Source organism: Chiloscyllium punctatum, chromosome 32 (genome assembly GCF_047496795.1).
Source record: "Chiloscyllium punctatum isolate Juve2018m chromosome 32, sChiPun1.3, whole genome shotgun sequence".
NCBI lineage: Eukaryota > Metazoa > Chordata > Chondrichthyes > Orectolobiformes > Hemiscylliidae > Chiloscyllium > Chiloscyllium punctatum.
In genome coordinates, this window is record NC_092770.1 from 61295100 (window position 1) to 61314001 (window position 18902).

At 45.5% G+C, this 18902-nt stretch overlaps 1 protein-coding gene across 4 annotated transcripts in view; it reads right to left on the reverse strand.

Annotated features, from left to right (window-relative positions):
* Positions 1-12397: 12397 nt before the first annotated feature.
* The window catches only part of tbxas1 (thromboxane A synthase 1 (platelet)), a 232902-nt gene continuing 226397 nt past the window's right edge, over positions 12398-18902 (reverse strand). For all 4 annotated transcript variants that reach the window (XM_072552486.1, XM_072552484.1, XM_072552485.1 and 1 more), the window contains 2 exons: positions 17494-17656; positions 12398-12843 (listed from right to left, as the gene is read on the reverse strand). In XM_072552486.1, the coding sequence (XP_072408587.1) occupies positions 12763-12843; positions 17494-17656 (244 nt within the window). In that variant the 3' untranslated portion in view covers positions 12398-12762. The remainder of the gene's footprint in view (positions 12844-17493; positions 17657-18902) is intronic.

Here is an 18902-nt window from a genome sequence, read left to right on the forward strand (position 1 = left end):
TCTGCCTCTATTCCTGATGAAGGGCTTTTGCCCGAAGCATCGATTTTCCTGCTCCTCGGATGCTGCCTGACCTGCTGTGCTTTTCCAGCACCACTCTGATCTAAACTCTGGTTTCCAGCATCTGCAGTCCTCACTTTTGCCTAATATCAGAAACGAGACAGTTCCTCAGTAACTGATCATTCACAGCACACACAAATGACATTTAACCATGCACTGGGATATGAAGGCCCACAACAAGGAGGCCAGTGAGATGCATACACGAAGACCTAGCCCTGAGTCTGATGTTGGGGTGGCACAGTGGCTAACACTGCTGTCTCACAGCACCAGGGACCCAGATTACATCCTAGCATTGAGCAACTGTCTGTGTGGAGTTTGCACATTCTCCCAGTGTCTGTGCAGGTTTCCTTTGGGTGCTCCGATTTTTCTCCTGCAGTCTAAAGATGTACAGGGCAGGTGGATTGGCCATGCTAAATTGTCCATAGTGTTCAGGGATGTATAAGTTAGGTGCATAGTCAGGGGTAAATATAGGGTTGGGGAAGTGGGTCTGGGTGGGATACCCTTTGGATTGTCAGTGTGAGCTGGTTGGGCCCAAGGGCCTGGTTCCACAGCGTAGGGATTCCATGTTGGTCAATCTTTTCGGAGCATGAACAGTTGCAGATTATCTGTGTGGCAGCATTATTGAGAACCTCTCCCCCTTCCCACAGTACACAGGAAAGGCAGGGATTACATAGACGGAAGTGGTCTGGACGTTTACTGGACCATTTTGGCGAGTCCCGTGAATCATGTTTGACACATGAGCTGCTGTTACGTGGTGCAGGTATGAGACTGATGGGGCTCACTGTCATAGAGCAAGATGGGCACCCCCTAGATTGATCACTGCTGATGAGCCGCCTGGCTCTGTGTCTGCGGCAATGGGCAAGGCAAGGCAGAGATGCTGTGAGCGAGTAGATGCACAGTGAGTGGGCACTTCGGGGGAGGAGAGGTGACCCCTGAGGTGCATACTGGTCCAATCCATGAGATGGGGCCTGTCCCTATGAGCAAAGTGTCTTGGCAGCGGCAATCCAATGAGAGGAGCTATTGTGCTCCATTGACATGGGACAACAGTTTGTAGGTGGGTCTGAGATGTGCCATGATGATTGGAGGGTTTGAGCTATAGGGAGAGGTTGAATAGACTGGGGCTATGTTCCCTGGAGCATCAGAGGCTGAGGGATGACCTTATCATGGTTTATAAAATCATGAGGACCATGGATAGGGTGAATAGCCAAGGTCTTTTCCCCAGGGTAGGGGAGTCCAAAACTAGGGGGCATAGGTTTAATTTTAGATATGGATGGCATGGACAAGTTGACTCTGTGACTCTATGTGGTAAGGCCCCTCCCTATCAAATGGTACCCTCCATGAATGGCTGATGGAGTCACTGCCCCCCTGGGTTCCCTGAGACATCAATGCTATGTGTCTAAGATAGAGGCCCAGAGAATCACACAGTGAACTGGAGCTATTTCATGCTGGGAACTGTCACCATCTGATCTCCCTCTGGTTCTTGGAAGAATAGAAAGTTGCAAATCAATGAGACAATTAGGTACTAATGAAACATTGAGGTATGCAAATAGCATTCTTGCCCCTTACTGGTAACGTTCTCATCTTGCTGTTCAAACATGGGGAATAAAATCAGATGTTTTTCTGCTGTTGAGAAACTAACGTTTCTGATCTCGCCACATTTTCCCAACTGACTCATCATTGCCAACATCATTCATGGGCTGGGAAGGTTTAGCCATACATTTTAAGAGCGCTTTAGACTCGTAGAATCCCTGCAGTGCGGGAGCAGGCCATTCAGCCCATCGGGTCCACACCAACCCTTCAAAGAGCAATCCACCCAGACCCACCCCCTTAACCTATCCCTGTAACCCTGCATTTCCCATGGCCAATCCACCTAATCTGCACATCTTTGACTGCGGGAGAAAATCAGAACACTCGAAAGAAACCCAAGACACAGGGAAAATATTCAAACTCCACACAGGTCATCAACCAAATCGGAATTGAATCCGGGTACCTGAGGCTGAAAGGTAGCAGTTCTAACCACTGAACCACCGTACCACCCAAGGTCATGAAAGAACTAGTGGCTTGTAACCAAACACACTGCAGAAATTATGCAGAAGTAAATCAATCTGAAAACTGAATACTACTGCCTTCTTATTAGACATTGCCACACATAGTATTGGACCCATAGTAACGCCCTTGCTAATGCCTCGTAGGAATATTTATCCCCTCATCCAATGGAAGATCCCATCATGTTATTTAGAGGAAAAGCATGGGACATTTCCAAAGATTTTGCCAATGTATATCCCTTAACCAATACCAAAACAGATGGTCTTGTTATTACTGAAAAATCCCACAAAAAATACTGTAATGTACAAATGGTTTGCTGTGCTTCCTACTTTAAAATGGTGACAAAGCCTCCTCAGAGGCATAGGAAGATATTTGGGAAAACGTAAGAAAGATATCAATTTGCAATCGGACCCATGCTGCACAGTTGAAGATTCTCCACAGGGGCCACTTGGCTCTGGACCATTTGTCAAAATTTAAACCAGGGGGTATCTTCAACATGCCCCAAGTGCAAGGTTAGCATGGACACTCTTACCCATTGACTCTGGTCCTGTGGCAGGCTTCAAACATCCTGGAATGCTATGGTGGACGCAATGGATGGAAATTTAGATGTAAGGTGGAGAAAGACCCAATCTCACTTCTTCTTGGCCTGTTGGTGTGCATAAGAAAAAACTTTTCAACATCCTCACTTTCTGCGCAAGGAAGGATGTGTTGTTAGGCTGGATATCCCCCGGGTCTGTCGGGTTGGCGGAAGATTGTTATGGAGCATATCCCCTTGGATTTTCTCACAAGTATGGTGCACCACAAAACTGAGAATTTCTATAAGACATGACAGCCCATTTTGGAATATCTGGGCACAGATTTATCCGCCACACTTAGAAGTGTTTTTATATAGCTGTAATGATTGTGCTTTACAAGTCCAATATCCAGAACTGGGAATGTATGAATACGTGAAAATTAATGTTCTTGATATTCGAGAATTAGGCTTTGTTTTGCAGAGCTGTATTATTATTATTTATTAGTTTATTGTTAGTTATTATTTATTTAGTTAAGTAATTAGTTGGAGTTTTTAAAAATATATTTATATATATATTGATACATTTGTAGATTAGGGCAGTATTGGTTTTTAATTTTTTTTCGCTGTTCTTTCTTTGTATTGTTTTAAATATTTAAAAATTTATTTTTCAATAAAAGACTATTTTTTTAAAATGGTGACTACACAACAAAAGTTTATTTGTGTGGCTGGGACCTGCCTCAGTATGTCATAAAGATGTGATATGTAACAAAAATGCAAATATTTATTTTTCTTTGTTACTTCAGCTCATCCCATCAATATATCCTTCTATTCCTTTCTCCATTGTGTTGTTACCTAGTTTTGTTTTCCATGAATCTCTGGTTAAAACGCTTCATTAATGTTAAATTACATCTTAGTGTGGATAAACTTGCAAAGCAATCCCATGCAGGTGAGTCTGGAATGTACCATAATGCATGTTTCGTCCCTCAAACCTGACACAACTGTCACGTTAAAACAAGATGCATCCCATTTCTTCCTACGATCCAAAGATGTGCAGGTTAGGTGAATTGGCCATTCTAAATTGCCCATAGTGTTCAGGGATGTGTAGGTTGGGTGCATTCATCAGGGGCAAATGTAGAATAATAGGGTAGGGGGGAATGGGTCTGGGTGGATTACTCTTTGGAAGGTCGATGTGGACTTGTTGGGCTGAAGGGCCTGTTTCCACACTGTGGGAATTCTATGATTCTAAGTACAAAAGCAAAGGTGACTATGATGATTATTTTTATAAATTGCTAGTTCACTCACAACTGAAATGATGTGACCATTTCTGGGCACAGCTCTTCAGAATAGTGCTAAGAAACAATTCAGATTCCAGGGATGATGACCTTCAGTAACATGGAGAAATGGGAGAAGCTGGGATTGTGCTTCTTGAAGAGGGGATTTGATGGAGGTGTTCAAAGTAATGAGGGGTCTGACGTGGGGTCAAAACCCAGGCAGTGGGAGAGCAACCAGAGGCCATCAATATAAGGTGATTGGTAAAATAACCAAAGGCAGCTTTTGTGGGTGGAGCTAACAAATCCGAAGGGGATGGTGATGTTATTGGGGTTGTGTTATAGCCCCCCAAATAGTCGACGAGAATTAGAGGAACAAATATGCAGGGAGATTGGGAAGCTTTGCAGGAGCAATAGGGTCGTCATAGTAGGGAATTTTAATTTTCCTAATATAAACTAGCACTGCCATGGTGTTAAGGGATTAGACGGTGTGGAATTTGTTCAGTTTCCTCAAGCAGTTTATAGAGGGTCCTACTTGGGAAGGGGCAAAACTTGACCTACTCTTGGGAAACAGGGCAGGACTACAATGACAGTGGGGGAGCACTTTGGGACCAGTGACCATTGTACTATTTTAAAATAGTTATGGAGAGAGACAAAACTGGTCTACAGGTTCAAGATCTAAACTGGGGCAAGGCAAATTTTGATGGAATTAGACAGGAGCTTGCAGGGTCTGATTGGAGTGGTTTGTTTGCAGGTGAAGGGACGTCCAGCAAGTGGGAGGCCTTTAAAAGTGAGATAGCTGGAGTTCAAGGTCTATATGTTCCTATGAGGGTGAAGGGCAACTTTGGCAGGAATAAGGAACCCTGAATGGCAAGAGATATTGAGACTTTGACCAGAAAAAAATGTGTGGCTCAGGTATAGGCAGCTGGGATCAAGGGAATCCCTGGAGGTATACAGGGAATACAAGAGTTTTCTGAAGAAGGAAATCAGGAGGACAAAAAGGGGGCATGAGATCACCTTGGCTGAGAAGATTAGGGTGAATCCAAAGAAGTACCTTAAGTTTATTAAAGGAAAAAGAATAACTAGAGAGAGAATAGGGCCCCTCAACGGGTCTGCTCTGGGATCGGTGATCCACCCGGACCAAACCTGTGCTGTACCGGGCAGGAAGATCTCTGAGAGTCTCGCACTCCTCAGGGATACGATCGCCTACGTGCAGGACAGGGGGGTGGACACCTGCCTCATCAGCCTGGACCAGGAGAAAACCTTTGACAGGATATTGCATACATAAATGAGGGATGTCCTCTCCAAAATGGGCTTTGGGGAGGGAATCGGAAATTGGATCAGACTGCTCTACACCAACATTGTCAGTGCAGTCTCAATCAATGGGTGGGAATCAGATAGCTTCCCTGTAAGATCTGGAGTCAGGCAGGGATGCCCCCTCTCACCCGCCTTGTTTGTGTGTTGCATAGAGCCCTTTTCCGAATCCATCAGGAAGGATGCGAGCCTGAGAGGGGTGACTATTCCTGGCAGCGGGGGCCTGCAGGTTAAGGCCTCCCTGTATATGGATGACGTCGCTGTTTTCTGCTCGGATCCGCTGTCCGTGGACAGACTCGTGTGCATCTGTGACCAGTTCGAACGGGCCTCGGGGGCCAAGGTAAACCGAGGCAAGAGCGAGGCCATGCTCTTCGGGAACTGGGCCGACCAATCCTCTATCCCCTTCACTGTCAGGACTGACCACCTGAAGGTGCTGGGTATTTGGTTCGGGGGGGCTGGGGCGTGCGCCAAGACCTGGGAGGAGCGGATCAGGAAGATGAGACAGAAACTAGACAGATGGGGGCAACGGTCGCTCTCCATCGTGGGAAAAAACCTGGTCATCAGGTGTGAGGTACTCTCAGTATTGTTATATGTGGCACAGGTCTGGCCTATCCCCAGGACCTGTGCCGCCGCAGTCACCCGGGCCATCTTCCAATTCATTCGGAGATCAAAGATGGACCGGGTCCGAAGAGACTCTATGTACAAAGACCGGTGCAATGGGGGAAAAAACACACCCAATGCCACCCTCACCCTGATGGCCACCTTTGTGTGTGGTTGCATCAAGCTGTGCGTGGATCCCCGGTACGCAAACAGCAAGTGTCACTACGTACTGAGGTTCTACCTGTCCCCGGTGTTGCGAAGGATGGGCCTGGCCTCGCTGCCGCGGAACGCTCCGAGTAGTTGGACCGTTCCGTATCACCTGTCCTTCGTGGAGAAATTTATGAGGAAAAACACCTTAGACCACAAGTCCATCAGGAAGTGGTCAGCACGTAGTGTCCTTGAGACCCTTCGGGAAAAGGAGAGGGCGGATCCTGTCGAGCGGTTCCCTGAGCAGACTGTCAAAGCCATTTGGCAGAATGCCTCATCGCCAGAACTTTCCAACAAGCACCAAGACGTGGCTTGGCTGGTGGTGAGAAGGGCTCTGCCTGTGAGATCCTTTATGCACGCCCGAACTCTCTGCCGCACCGCACGCTGCCCTCGAAGCAGCTGCGGGGGGGGGGGGGGGGGGTGGGGGAGCGAGACTGTCACACACCTCCTTCTGGAATGTGCCTATGCAGAGGAAGTCTGGAGAGGAATGCAGTGGTGCTTGTCGAGGTTTGTCCCGAGCAGCGCCGTGACGCGGGACTCCGTGCTCTATGGCCTGTTCCCCGGGACTCACACCGAGACGAACATTAACTGCGCCTGGAGGATCATCAACTTGGTGAAGGACGCTCTCTGGGCAGTCCGAAACCTGTTGATCTTCCAGCTGAAGGAGTTGACCCCGACTGAGGGTTGCAGACTGGCACATTCCAAGGTCCAAGACTACGTGTTGAGGGACGCGCTGAAGCTTGGGGCAGCTGCCGCCATGGCGCGGTGGGGAAAGACCACCGTGTAAGATCGGCCTGCCTAAAGAAGAACAGGGGGCCCATGCGGACGTTTTTTTGGGCTCTGCTGATGCCTCAGCCAAATATATGTACAAGATTGAAAAATGCACAGGATTGTAAATGACAAGGATAAATTCGAATCTGTGTTTGTAAATGTGGACATATGTATGGCATGACCAAATGTACAGACCATCAAATCATTTTATGAATAAAGTATATTTTTGAAATAAAAAAAAAGGGCCCCTCAAGGACCAAACTGGACATGTATGTGTAAAACTGCAGGAGATGGGTGAGGTTCTCAATGAATATTCCCCTCCGAGTTTACCATGGAGAAAGACATGAAGACTTGGAACTAGGGGAAGCTAGTGGTAATATCTTGGTATTACAGTCCATATCACAGTAGAAAGGATGTTGGATGCATTAGAATATATGATGGTGGATAAATCTCCTGGTCCTGACCAGATATATCCAAGAATGCTGCAAGAGGCTACAGAAGAAATTGTGAGGGCCCTGTCTGATATTGTTGCATCATCGTTAGCCATGGGTGAGGTCCTGTAAGACTGGAGGATAGTGAATGTTGTGCCCTTATTCAAGAAGGGCTGCAAAATAAAACTGGAAACTGTGGACCCGCAAGCTTAAAATTCATGGCAAGTAATTTACTTGAGAAGATTCTGAAGGATAAGGTATACATGCATTTGGAAAGAAAGGATTTGAATAGGAGTATTCAATATGGCTTTGTGCATGGGAGATCATGTCTCACAAATTTGTCAGAGTTCTTTGATGAAGTGACGAGGAAGATTGATGGGGGCAGGGCAGTACATGTAGTCTGTATGGATTTCAGTGAGGCCTTTGATATGGTTCCACATGATAGGCTGCTCTGGAAGGTTAGATCACATGGAATCCAGGGGGAGCTGGCAAATCAGATACAGAATTGACTTGATGGTAGGAAGCTTGTTGGACTGGAGACCTGTGACTAGTGAAGTGCCTCAGGGGTCTGTGCTGCGCTCATTGTTGTTTGTTATCGATATCAATGTTTTGGATGAGAATATAAAAGGCAGCAAACTAGTAGGTTTGCTGATGACCCTAAAAGAGGCAGTGTCATGGAGAGTGAGGAAAATGATCAGAAATTGCAGGATGACCTTGATCAGCTGGGGAAGTGGGCCGAGAAATGGCAAATGGAGTTTAATACAGATACGTGTGAGGTCTTTCATTTTGGAAAGTCAAATCAAGGTAGGGGTTTCCTGGTGAATGGTCAGGCCTTAAGGAGTGTAGTGCAACAGAGGGACCTTGGAGTTCTGGGAAAGTGGAGGCACAGGTCGACAGGGCAGTAAGGAAGGCTTTTGTCACACTGGCCTTCAGTCAGGGCACTGAGTATAGAAGTCGGGAAGTTGTGTTGCAGTTGCACAAGATGTTGGTGAGGCTGCACTTGAAGAATTGTGTTCAATTTTGGTTACCTTGCCATAGGAAGGATGTATTAAACTGGAAAGGGTGCAGAAGGAATTTACAAGGATGTTGCCAGGACTCAATGGTCTGAGTTATAGGGAGAGGTTGGACAAGCTAGGACTTTTTTCTTTGGAGCACAAGAGACTGAGGAGGAATCTTATAGAGGTGTATAACATCATGAGAGACATGGATACGGTGAATGCATTCAGGCTTTTCCCCATGGCTAGGGATTCGAGGACTAGAGGGCATCAGTTTAAGGTTAGAGGGGAAACAGTAAAAGGGAACCTGAGGGGCAACCTTTTTTATACAGAGGGTGGTATGTATATGGAATGAGCTGCCAGCAGAAGTGGTTGAGGTGGGTACATTGGCCAAATACATGGATAGGAAAGGTTTAGAAGGATATGGGCCAAGTGCAGAGAAATGGGGTTAGAGTGGACGGACATTTTGATTGGCATGGACCAGTTTGGGCCAAAGGGCCTGTCTTTGTGCTGTAGGACTCTATGACTTTATGAGTGATTAGGGTTGAGAATGCACGTTCTGAGAGCGAAATGGGGGGCAGCTTCAACTGAGGTCTTCAAAAGAGCACTGAAGGGAGAAAACAGGGAGAAAAGTAAGGAAATTAGGCTGGCACAGTAGGTTTTCCAGAGAATGGCATGTAAACTGAATTACTTTCTCCTGCACTGCAATCATTCGACTATTCTGTAGATAATCTAACAAACTTTATGGTTGGCTGGGAGTTGACGTGACTGGACACCAGGCTAGGCTCTGAAATAGCATGTTGGAGCACCCGCAGGGCTGAATAGGAACCAGGACCATACACCTCAGTGGGTGTCTATTGTACAAGTAACAGTCAGAGGGACTGAGATACTGACAGCAATAGGCAGGTTGCTGAACCTGTTCCCACCAGATTCACTTGTAACCTGGGAGTCATTCGGTTTTGAGACATGATCCAGTGTGTGGCTACTTTAAGATGTCCAAGCATGTTCAGTCGGTGTGATGGGGGAGCCAGAATTGCACATAGTAGCCAGCCTTGACTAGTAGCTATGATAAGACAGAGGAATAGAAACCCTTGAACTTTCACTGTACTGCTGAAGTAACCAATGCAGTTGTTCCTGGAAGATTACAAAGGCAAACTGTTATCACATTTCTGCAACAAGTGTTTCGGCTTTTGTACTTTAACGAAAATGTAACAGCCCTAGAAACATGTTGCTTAAAATAAAACTGCTTTCTGGAATGAAGGTGGTCTCTCCAGCATTTGGTTCCTTTTTGGATTTCTTGTGAGATGATGCAATTGATATCTGAGCTGGAGAGGAGAGTCAGATCCCCAAGAGGAGTGGAAGTAAGTTATTCCTTTGTGCTGTGGGATGTGAGCAGCAATCCTCTGCTTCCCTAACTCCGTCTGAATTGATGCAGAATACTCGGCTGAAGGGTTTATTTTATGTCACCCAACCTTTGCAGCCCTTCTACAGGAAATACACTTAGAAAGATGAAACATTGACAATAGGAGCAGGAGTAGGCCATTCGGCCCTTCAAGCCTGCTCCACCATTGAATATGAATATGGCTGATCATCTAATCCAGAATTCTCAGTTCCTGCTTTCTCCCCATGCCCTTTGATCCCTTCAGCTCTAAGAGCTATATCGAACTTTTTCTCAAAAACATTTAACATTTTGGCTACAATCGCTTTCTGTGGTAAGAAATTCCACAGGCTCACTACTCTCTGGGTGAAGAAATTTCTCCTCATCTCAGTCCTAAATGGCCTGCCCCATATGTTTGGACCATTACCATTGGTTCTGGACTCCCCAGTCATTGAAAACATCCTTAATGTGTTTGCCTTGCCTGTTCACACAGTCATAGAGCACAGAAACAGACCCTTCGGTCCAACTTGCCCATGCATACCATAATCCCAAACTAAATTAGTCCCTTTGGCTCCTGACCCAGAGCCCTCCAAATATTTCTTATTCATGAACTGATCCAAATTTCTTTTAAACGCCATAACTGCGCCTGCATCCACCACTTCCTCTGGAAGTTAATTCCACACATGAACCACTCTGTTAAAAAAAAAGTCCCTCGTGTCTTTTTAAAATCTTTCTTCTCTCACTTTAAAAAATGCCCCCTTATCTTGAAATCCCCCATCCTGGAGAAAAGATGCCTGCCATTCACTTTATCTATACCTATCATGATTTTATAAACCTCTATAAGGCCAGCCCTCAACCTCCTACTCTCCGATGTAAGCAGTCCCAGCCTATCCTTCAACCTCAAACCCTGTATTTCTGGCAACACCCTGTTAATCTCTTCTGAACCCTCCTAATAATATTCTTCCTACAATAGCCCTGTTAAAATTTTATAGGTTTCTTTCAGATAATCCTCCAGTTTTCACAAAAGCTTTGGGCTTTTGATAGCTGTGGGGTTGATCAATGTACTGGTGCTTACGTGACTTTGAGAGGGCTCATAGAATCCCTACAGTGTGGAAACAGGCCCTTCGGCCCAACAGGTCCACACTGACCCTCTGAAGAGTATCCCACCCAATCCCATTCCCCATTACTCTACATTTACCCCTGACTAACCTACACATCCCTGAACACTTTGGGGAATTTAGCATGGCCAACTCATGCTGTTTCGTTTTGTCTTGTCCCAGTTGCAAATAACATTCACCTCTTGGTCCTCTGAGATCTTGGCCTCAAACTGAACCATAAATCCGTAATTTACTAAAAGCTAAGTTTTCCTTCAGATATTGCTTTGGGATTTTACCTACATTTATAACCCCTTTCTTTTAGAGGAGGTTTACTTCCACAATAGATTTGCGAGACTTTTAACATTTTTATAAGAAAGCTGGCTTTTGCACCTTTTATTTGACATCCTGCAATTCGAAGAGTCCTGGAGGGCACCATGGTTCAAACACTTGCAAAGTAACAGTACTATATATTGCAAGCAAAGATATATTTGCATGGAACTACTGAGAGAAGTGGCACAGTAGCTCAGTGGTTAGCGCTGCTGTTTCACAGCGTCAGGAACCCAGGTTCAGTTCCAGCCTTGGGTGACTGTCTGTGTGGAGTTTGCACATTCTCCCTGTGTCTGTGTGGGATTCCTCCGGGTGCTCCAGTTTCCTCCCACAGTCCAAAGATGTGCAGGTTAGGTGGATTGTCCATGCTAAATTACCCATAGGGTTCAGGGATGTGTAGGTTTGGTGCATTAATCAGGGGAATGGGTCTGGGTGGACTTGTTGGAATGGATGGCCTGTTTCCTCACCATCGGGATTCTATAATGAGAGGAGAGTGTGTAGATAAGATCCATCCATCTTGTAGTGGAAGTTGAATCCAGTTCAGATTGGTAGGGAACTACTGGAGGTAAAAGTATTAATGGGAGGTAATTTAAAAAAACATGCAACAGGTAACTACGATCTGGATCATATCTGCCTGACAGGAAGGTGGATACAGATTCAATAATCTGAAATTAGATTATACTTAAAAAGGAAACAACGTCAGGGGTGCGGAGGTAGTGCAGAGGAATGGAACTAAACGGGTTGTTTTCAGATACCTGGTACAGGTATGCCTGGCTGAATGACTCCTTTGATTCTACCGAACTGATACACCACTCTGTGTTCAGGTATTGTGGAGGATGGTAGAAGGCCAGAAACATTGGCTTTGAGTTCTCACTCAAATGGAGGCAAGTCCAAGCCTGTAACTGCTGTGAAAGACTGACCCAGATAAGAACATGATTGGATTTCTTCGGTTTCGGTTTTTAACTTCCCTGAGGCAACCTGGGAGTGACAGAGAAATCTTGTTCCAGTGAAAGTTGGTGAATATCTGGAAAAAATGAATATGCGTATTCACATTCTTGGTCTATCATTTTTCTATTGTTTCCCACGTCGCACTTCAAACATATTTAATTGGCTGAAAAAGTATTTGGGACATTCTAAAATCATGGAAGACAAATCTTTTTGAGCCATGGTTTCATGAAAAGCTGATTCAGATATTGGAAGTAATGACGGGCTAAACTGGTTCATTGTTACTGTTTGTGGAACCTTACTACAAACAAATTGGTTGCTAATTTTCTGACATTCCAATTGTGACCTCACTTCAAAAATAGCTTATTTACTCTCAAGTGCTTTGGGTTGTTCTGAGGTTGTGAAAGATGCAGTGAGAGACAATATAAAAATTCAAATGGCCTAAGGCAGGATACAAAGAAAACTGATTTATTTAAAGTCAGATAATCACACTGAACATCAATTATTATGTTTAGTATTTTACAACTTTTTCTTCAATCTGCTGTTATCTTCCATATTAGCCTTTAATCACTGTGGTCCTACTCATGGTCCTACATTATTTTCTGAATTTAACCTAAATCAATTCGAACTGTGCTCATTGAAGATTATGCAAAGTACCACTTCATAATTAGGAGCACTTTATGTCTTCCATCCACATTCAGGCTCAGGAGCTTTGTTAAAGTTTAGCCGCACACATTGAATAATCATTCCAAAGTTTTGATCATCTATCAGATTCATACATTATGTTGCAACCATCGGGTACAACCGCGTGTTTAACATTTCCTTGGCACAATCTTAAGGACAACTCCCTCTTTCGGTCCAAGGGTGCCTGACGATTTTATCTGCACTGGAATCTGAAAAGAAAACCACATGGTAAGTGATTGGAACAGGGACTAAATAAGTCCACTAGGTTAAAAACAATGAGTGCAGATGCTGGAAACCAGATTCTGGATTAGAGTGGTGCTGGAAAAGCACAGCAGTTCAGGCAGCATCCGAGGAACAGGAAAATCGACGTTTCGGGCAAAAGCCCTTCATCAGGAATACAGGCAGAGAGCCTGAAGGGTGGAGAGATAAATGAGAGGAGGTTGGGGGTGGGGAGAAAGTAGCATAGAGTACAGTAGGTGAGTGGGGGAGGGGATGAAGGTGATAGGTCAGAGAGAAGGGTGGGGGAAGGTAGCAAAGAGTACAATGGGTGAATGGGGGTGGGGATGGAAATGGTAGGTCAGAGAGGAGGGTGGAGTGGATAGGTGGAAAGGGAGATAAGCAGGTAGGACAGATCATGGGGACAGTGCTGAGCTGGAAGTTTGGAACTGGGGTGAGGTGGGGGGAGGGGAAGTGAGGAAACTGGTGAAGTCCACTTTGATGCCCTGAGGTTGAAGTGTTCCGAGGCGGAAGATGAGGCGTTCTTCCTCCAGACATTGGGTGGTGAGAGAGTGGCGGTGAAGGAGGCCCAGGACCTCCATGTCCTCGGCTGAGTGGGAGTTGAAATGTTGGGCCACGGGGCGGTTTGGTTGATTGGTGCAGGTGTCTCGGCGATGTTCCCTAAAGCGCTCTGCTAGGAGGCAACCAGTCTCCCCAATGTAGAGGAGACCACATCGGGAGCAACGGATACAATAAATGATATTAGTGGATGTGCAGGTAAAACTTTGATGGATGTGGAAGGGTCCTTTAGGGCCTTGGATGGAGGTGAGGGAGGAGGTGTGGGCGCAGGTTTTGCAATTCCTGCAGTGGCAGGGGAAGATGCCAGGACGAGAGGGTGGGTTGCTATGGGGCGCATAAACCAAATCATCCGCCGACATTTCCTCCATCTCCAAACGGACCCCACCACCAGGGATATATTTCCCTCCCCACCCCTTTCTGCCTTCCGCAAAGACCGTTCCCTCCATGAATACCTGGTCAGGTCCATGCCCCCCTACAACCCACCCTCCCATCCTGGCACCTTCCCCTGCCACCGCAGGAATTGCAAAACCTGCGCCCACACCTCCTTCCTCACCTCCATCCAAGGCCCTAAAGGAGCCTTCCACATCCATCAAAGTTTTACCTGCACATCCACCAATATCATTTATTGTGTCCGTTGCTCCTGATGCGGTCACCTCTACATTGGGGAGACTGGGCGCCTCCTAGCAGAGCGCTTTAGGGAACATCTCCGAGACACCCGCACCAATCAACCACACCGCCCCGTGGCCCAACATTTCAACTCCCCCTCCCACTCTGCCGAGGACATGGAGGTCCTGGGCCTCCTTCACCACCGCTCCCTCACCACCAGACGCCTGGAGGAAGAACGCCTTGTCTTCCGTCTCAGAACACTTCAACCCCAGGGCATCAATGTGGACTTCACCAATTTCCTCATTTCCCCTTCCCCCACCTCACCCCAGTTCCAAACTTCCAGCTCAGCACCGTCCCCATGACTTGTCCTCCCTGCCTATCTTCCACCTATCCACTCCACCCTCCTCTCTGACCTATCACCTTCATCCCCTCCCCCACTCACCTACTGTACTCTATGCTACTTTCTTCCCACACCCACCCTCCTCTCATTTATCTCTCCACCCTTCAGGCATTGTGCCTGTATTCCTGATGAAGGGCTTTTGCCCGAAACATTGATTTTCCTGCCCCTCGGATGCTGCCTGAACTGCTGTGCTTTTCCAGCACCACTCTGATCCAGAAACTAAATAAGCCCAGCCCTGACACCCTCTGGAGGACCATATGAATCCCCCAGAATTAGACGGACCATAAGTAAATATGATAGAAACATACAGGAAGCGATCATTCATTGCACTGTACTCTCTACTGGCTCTTAGATTCTTAATATTTTCTTTTCACATATATATCTAGATTATAAGAACTTAGTGCAATAAAAACAAATCTGCCATCTCGCCTCTCCTCCAATGGTAGAGAAAATGTACAGTCGGTTCTGCTATAACGTAGTGGTTCTGTTCTCGTGCAAACTCGTGTTATAAGAAAACCGCATAATTGCAGTACTGTTTAAACCTCCGGGGCAAAATCGCAGTGGGTGGCACGGTGGCACAGTGGTTAGCACTGCTGCCTCACAGCGCCAGAGACCCGGATTCAATTCCCGCCTCAGACAACTGTGTGTGTGGAGTTTGCACATTCTCCCCGTGTCTGTGTGGGTTTCCTCCGGGTGCTCTGGTTTCCTCCCACAGTCCAAAATGTGCAGGTTAGGTGAATTGGCCAAGCTAAATTGCCCGTAGTGTTAGGTGAAGGGGTAAATGTAGGAGACTGGGTCTGGGTGGGTTGCGCTTCGACGGGTCGGTGTGGACTTGTTGGGCCGAAGGGCCTGTTTCCACACTGTAAGTAGTCTAATCTAATCTAATAACCAATGTACGCTTTAAAAGTTTGTGCTATAGAAACAGTGTTCCCAATTCATCAATTGTGTTATAGCGAATTTGCATTAACAAAACGTGCGTTATAGCAGAACTACCTGTACTCTAGATTTGAACATGTTACTCACGAGTATGATTCATTGCTTGTTTCAATAAGTAATCTGCTGGGCAGAATGTCAGCTTGTAACTTTAAACCCAAACATTCTTCTTCCCTTTTTCAGTCTTTGCTGACTTCACCAGGAACAGAGCAACAATCGTGAGTGAGGTAAGCATCATTAGCAGCAAACCACAAAATAGCCAAACAGCAAATGGAATGTCTTTTGAAGGGAGCCTTTTGCAAACATGAATTATCAGTAGTGAGCTTGACCTGAGCATCTTAACTGCAGGTGCAAATCCCAGTACACCACAACCAGGAATTGTGACTCAGGTAAGTGTCAAGGTTATAACATGGACAAGCTCTAAGGATGTGAATTCACAGAAGGTTCAAGGGGACTATTTATCAACCCTATTTATTAACACGGGTACACATACCCTACAGTACCATTCAATTAATATCTCTCTCTAGCCATTAGTTTACCACATTGCCAAATTATAGAATCCCTACAAGTGTGGAAACAGGCCATTTGGGCCAACATGTCCACACCGACCCTCCGAAGAGTAATCCACCCAGACCCATTCCTCTACCCTATTACTCTACATTTCCCCTCATAATGCACCTAACCTACACATCCCTGAACACTATGGGCAATATAGCATGGCCAATTCACCCTAACCTGCACATCCCTGAATTGTGGGAGGAAACCGGAGCACCCGGAGGAAACGCACGCAGACATAGGGAGAAAGTGCAAACTCCACACAGACACCCCAAGGGTGGGATCGAACCCCTGGGTCGCTAGCACATGAGGCAGCAGTGCCAAATGGTAGACATGAGTTAAGTCCAACTCACGTGAATTGGCAGGAGTCCGGTCAATGAGATCATGAGGATGGCAGCCTCATAGTTGTCTTTGCCAGGGAACCCCAATTACTTGCTCCATTTCACTCATTTTCCAATCAAAACTGAGACAAAGGAATATACGGGTATTCTTTATACCTTCATGGTAAATACCAATGCAGAAGACATATATTTCTTCACAGGCAAAGATGCAATTGTTACAGAGTGGCACCGCTTGCGGCCATGAATTATTCACCTCCCTATATCTATAACAAACTCTACATTTGATCATAGGCCAGGTGATAACAATGACCTCAGGACAGGCTTCATCCTTCCCATCTCCACGTTGAAGAACCTGATCTGCAATTTCACTCTTTAACATCTCCCAGAATATTGTGGGATTTGCAACTCTTCTAGCAGCAGCTGAATGTTCTTTACTAACACAATACACCAAAGTAGATTAAGCTGTTAATATTTTATGTAGGCAGGCAATTTGAAGTAAGTTTTTTCTTCTCAGAATGATGAAGCAACCATTAATAATTTATTCTGAGCTGAAGATGTAAGATTTTCTACACCTTACTGATATAGCAAATATTGAATGGAAGGAATTTATCTGTACTTATAATTCAATTAGCTGATCCCCATGTCCTCTTTTAAAGTGCTCTTTTCTATGGTGTATAAAGTGAGCTGCTGACATCCATTTTAGATGCACTGTCTCAGCATCACACATTACTAAATTATATGCAACCCCCTCTACTGGTTCTCCATCACAATAAGGTGTTTCAGCCCAGATGCCCTGTGATTCTCTGTTGATGGTAGTTATTAACATTCTGCACTTCGTGAAGAGATCAGTTTCTAGCCCGGCACATCCAACCTAAGTCCAATGTCTAAGTCATCTCATCCAGTTCAAGTCCACTAACTCATTACACCAAATCAGCCATTATCTGACCACACCAACCTGCCCAAGACACGAGGAAAAGGCTCGTGCCTAAGGCATTGAAAAGACATCTGTTTTAATTCCCTATATCCAGTGAAAGATCAATGTCTAAGCTTTAGAACCGTCTAGTCCCTGCATCCATTCATAATCCTCATGCTGCATACTGTCCATGAGCATGAGTTTCCTCTCATAACTTTGTGCGCATACCCCTCTGTGTTGAACTGGCGCAGCGTCTCTTTACTAAAGACTCAACAAGGCTCCATTGTACACTAGGTCAGAGCTAAATGCTGCGTACCTGTGTTTCGGGGCAGGTCTGGAAACTGTACTTTGACAGAATCCGTATGAGTACAATCTTGATCTCCAATAGCGCCAGTCTCATCCCGATACAGCTTCTAGGTCCAGCACCAAAAGGCAGGTATACAAAAGGATGGCGTTCTGCTTTCAACTCTGGAGTGAATCTGATGAAAGAGAAGATGAGATGAATTTAATCGGTGTAGAACAAGAGGAGTATTACTGCAGTCTATATTCTGCACGCAGAACAGATTAGCATTTAAACTTCACTTAATGAGTGCTTATCATGATTTTGCAATGTCCCTAAGGTGTGTGTCTGAGGAATTGTAGCATCAGAACTTCCTCTTCTGAACTGTACGCATGTTTAAAGTCACAGAGACATACAGCATGGAAACAGACCCTTTGGTCCAACAAGTCCATTCCGACCATGATTCCCACTAAACTAGCCCCACCTGCCTGCACTTGGCTCATTTTCCTCCAAATATTTGTTATTCACAGACTTATACAAATGTATTTTAAACATTGTAACTGTACCTACAACCAGCACTTCCTCTGGAAGTTCATTTTGCACATGAACCACTTTCTGTAGAAAATAATTGCCCCTCAAATTTTTTCTTAAATCTTTCTCCTCTCACCTTAAAAAATATGCCCCCTTGTCTTGAAATCCCCCACCTAGGGAAAAGACACCTGCCATTCACCTTATCTATACCCCTCATGTTTTTATAAACCTCTGTAAGGTCAACCCTCAACCTCCTACGCTCCAGTGAAAACAATCCCAACCTATCCAGCTTCTCCTCATAACGCAAACCCTCCATTCCTGGCAACGTCCTGATAAATCTCTTCTGAACCCTCTCCAGCTTAATAATATCCTTCCTATAACACAGTGGCAGAACTACACAGAGTACTCCAGAAGAGGCCTCACCAATGTCATAGGCATCCTCAACATGACATCCCAAACCCCTTTACTCAAAGATCTGAACAATGAAGACCAATTTGAGATAAAGTTCATTTATAGTTAGGCTGTTCGCATCAGGCACTGATTTATATAAGTGGAGATCCCAATGATCATACCGCCATGCTTATCAAAGATCAGAACAATACTTGGATTACACACTCAGGTCTCTGGAATGGGACTTGAACCCACAATTGTTAGACTCAGAGGCAAGGGCCCTGTGCATTGAGCCAGAACTGATCCTGAAATAGCAGGAAGTGAGGTACAAGGAAACAATAAATCTTCTCATCGTCTGTAGTAACTTGCATGTACTGCACCTGAGTCTCAGGAAATGTGCAGGAAATTCCGACTATGTTGGGATGAAGAGAAGGCTACCATGTGTGGGTGAGTTCCACTTTATAAGTTAGGGGACATTTCTGAAGGGTTGTGGTGCTGAATAGTTCCCAAGGTAGCGGTGCACA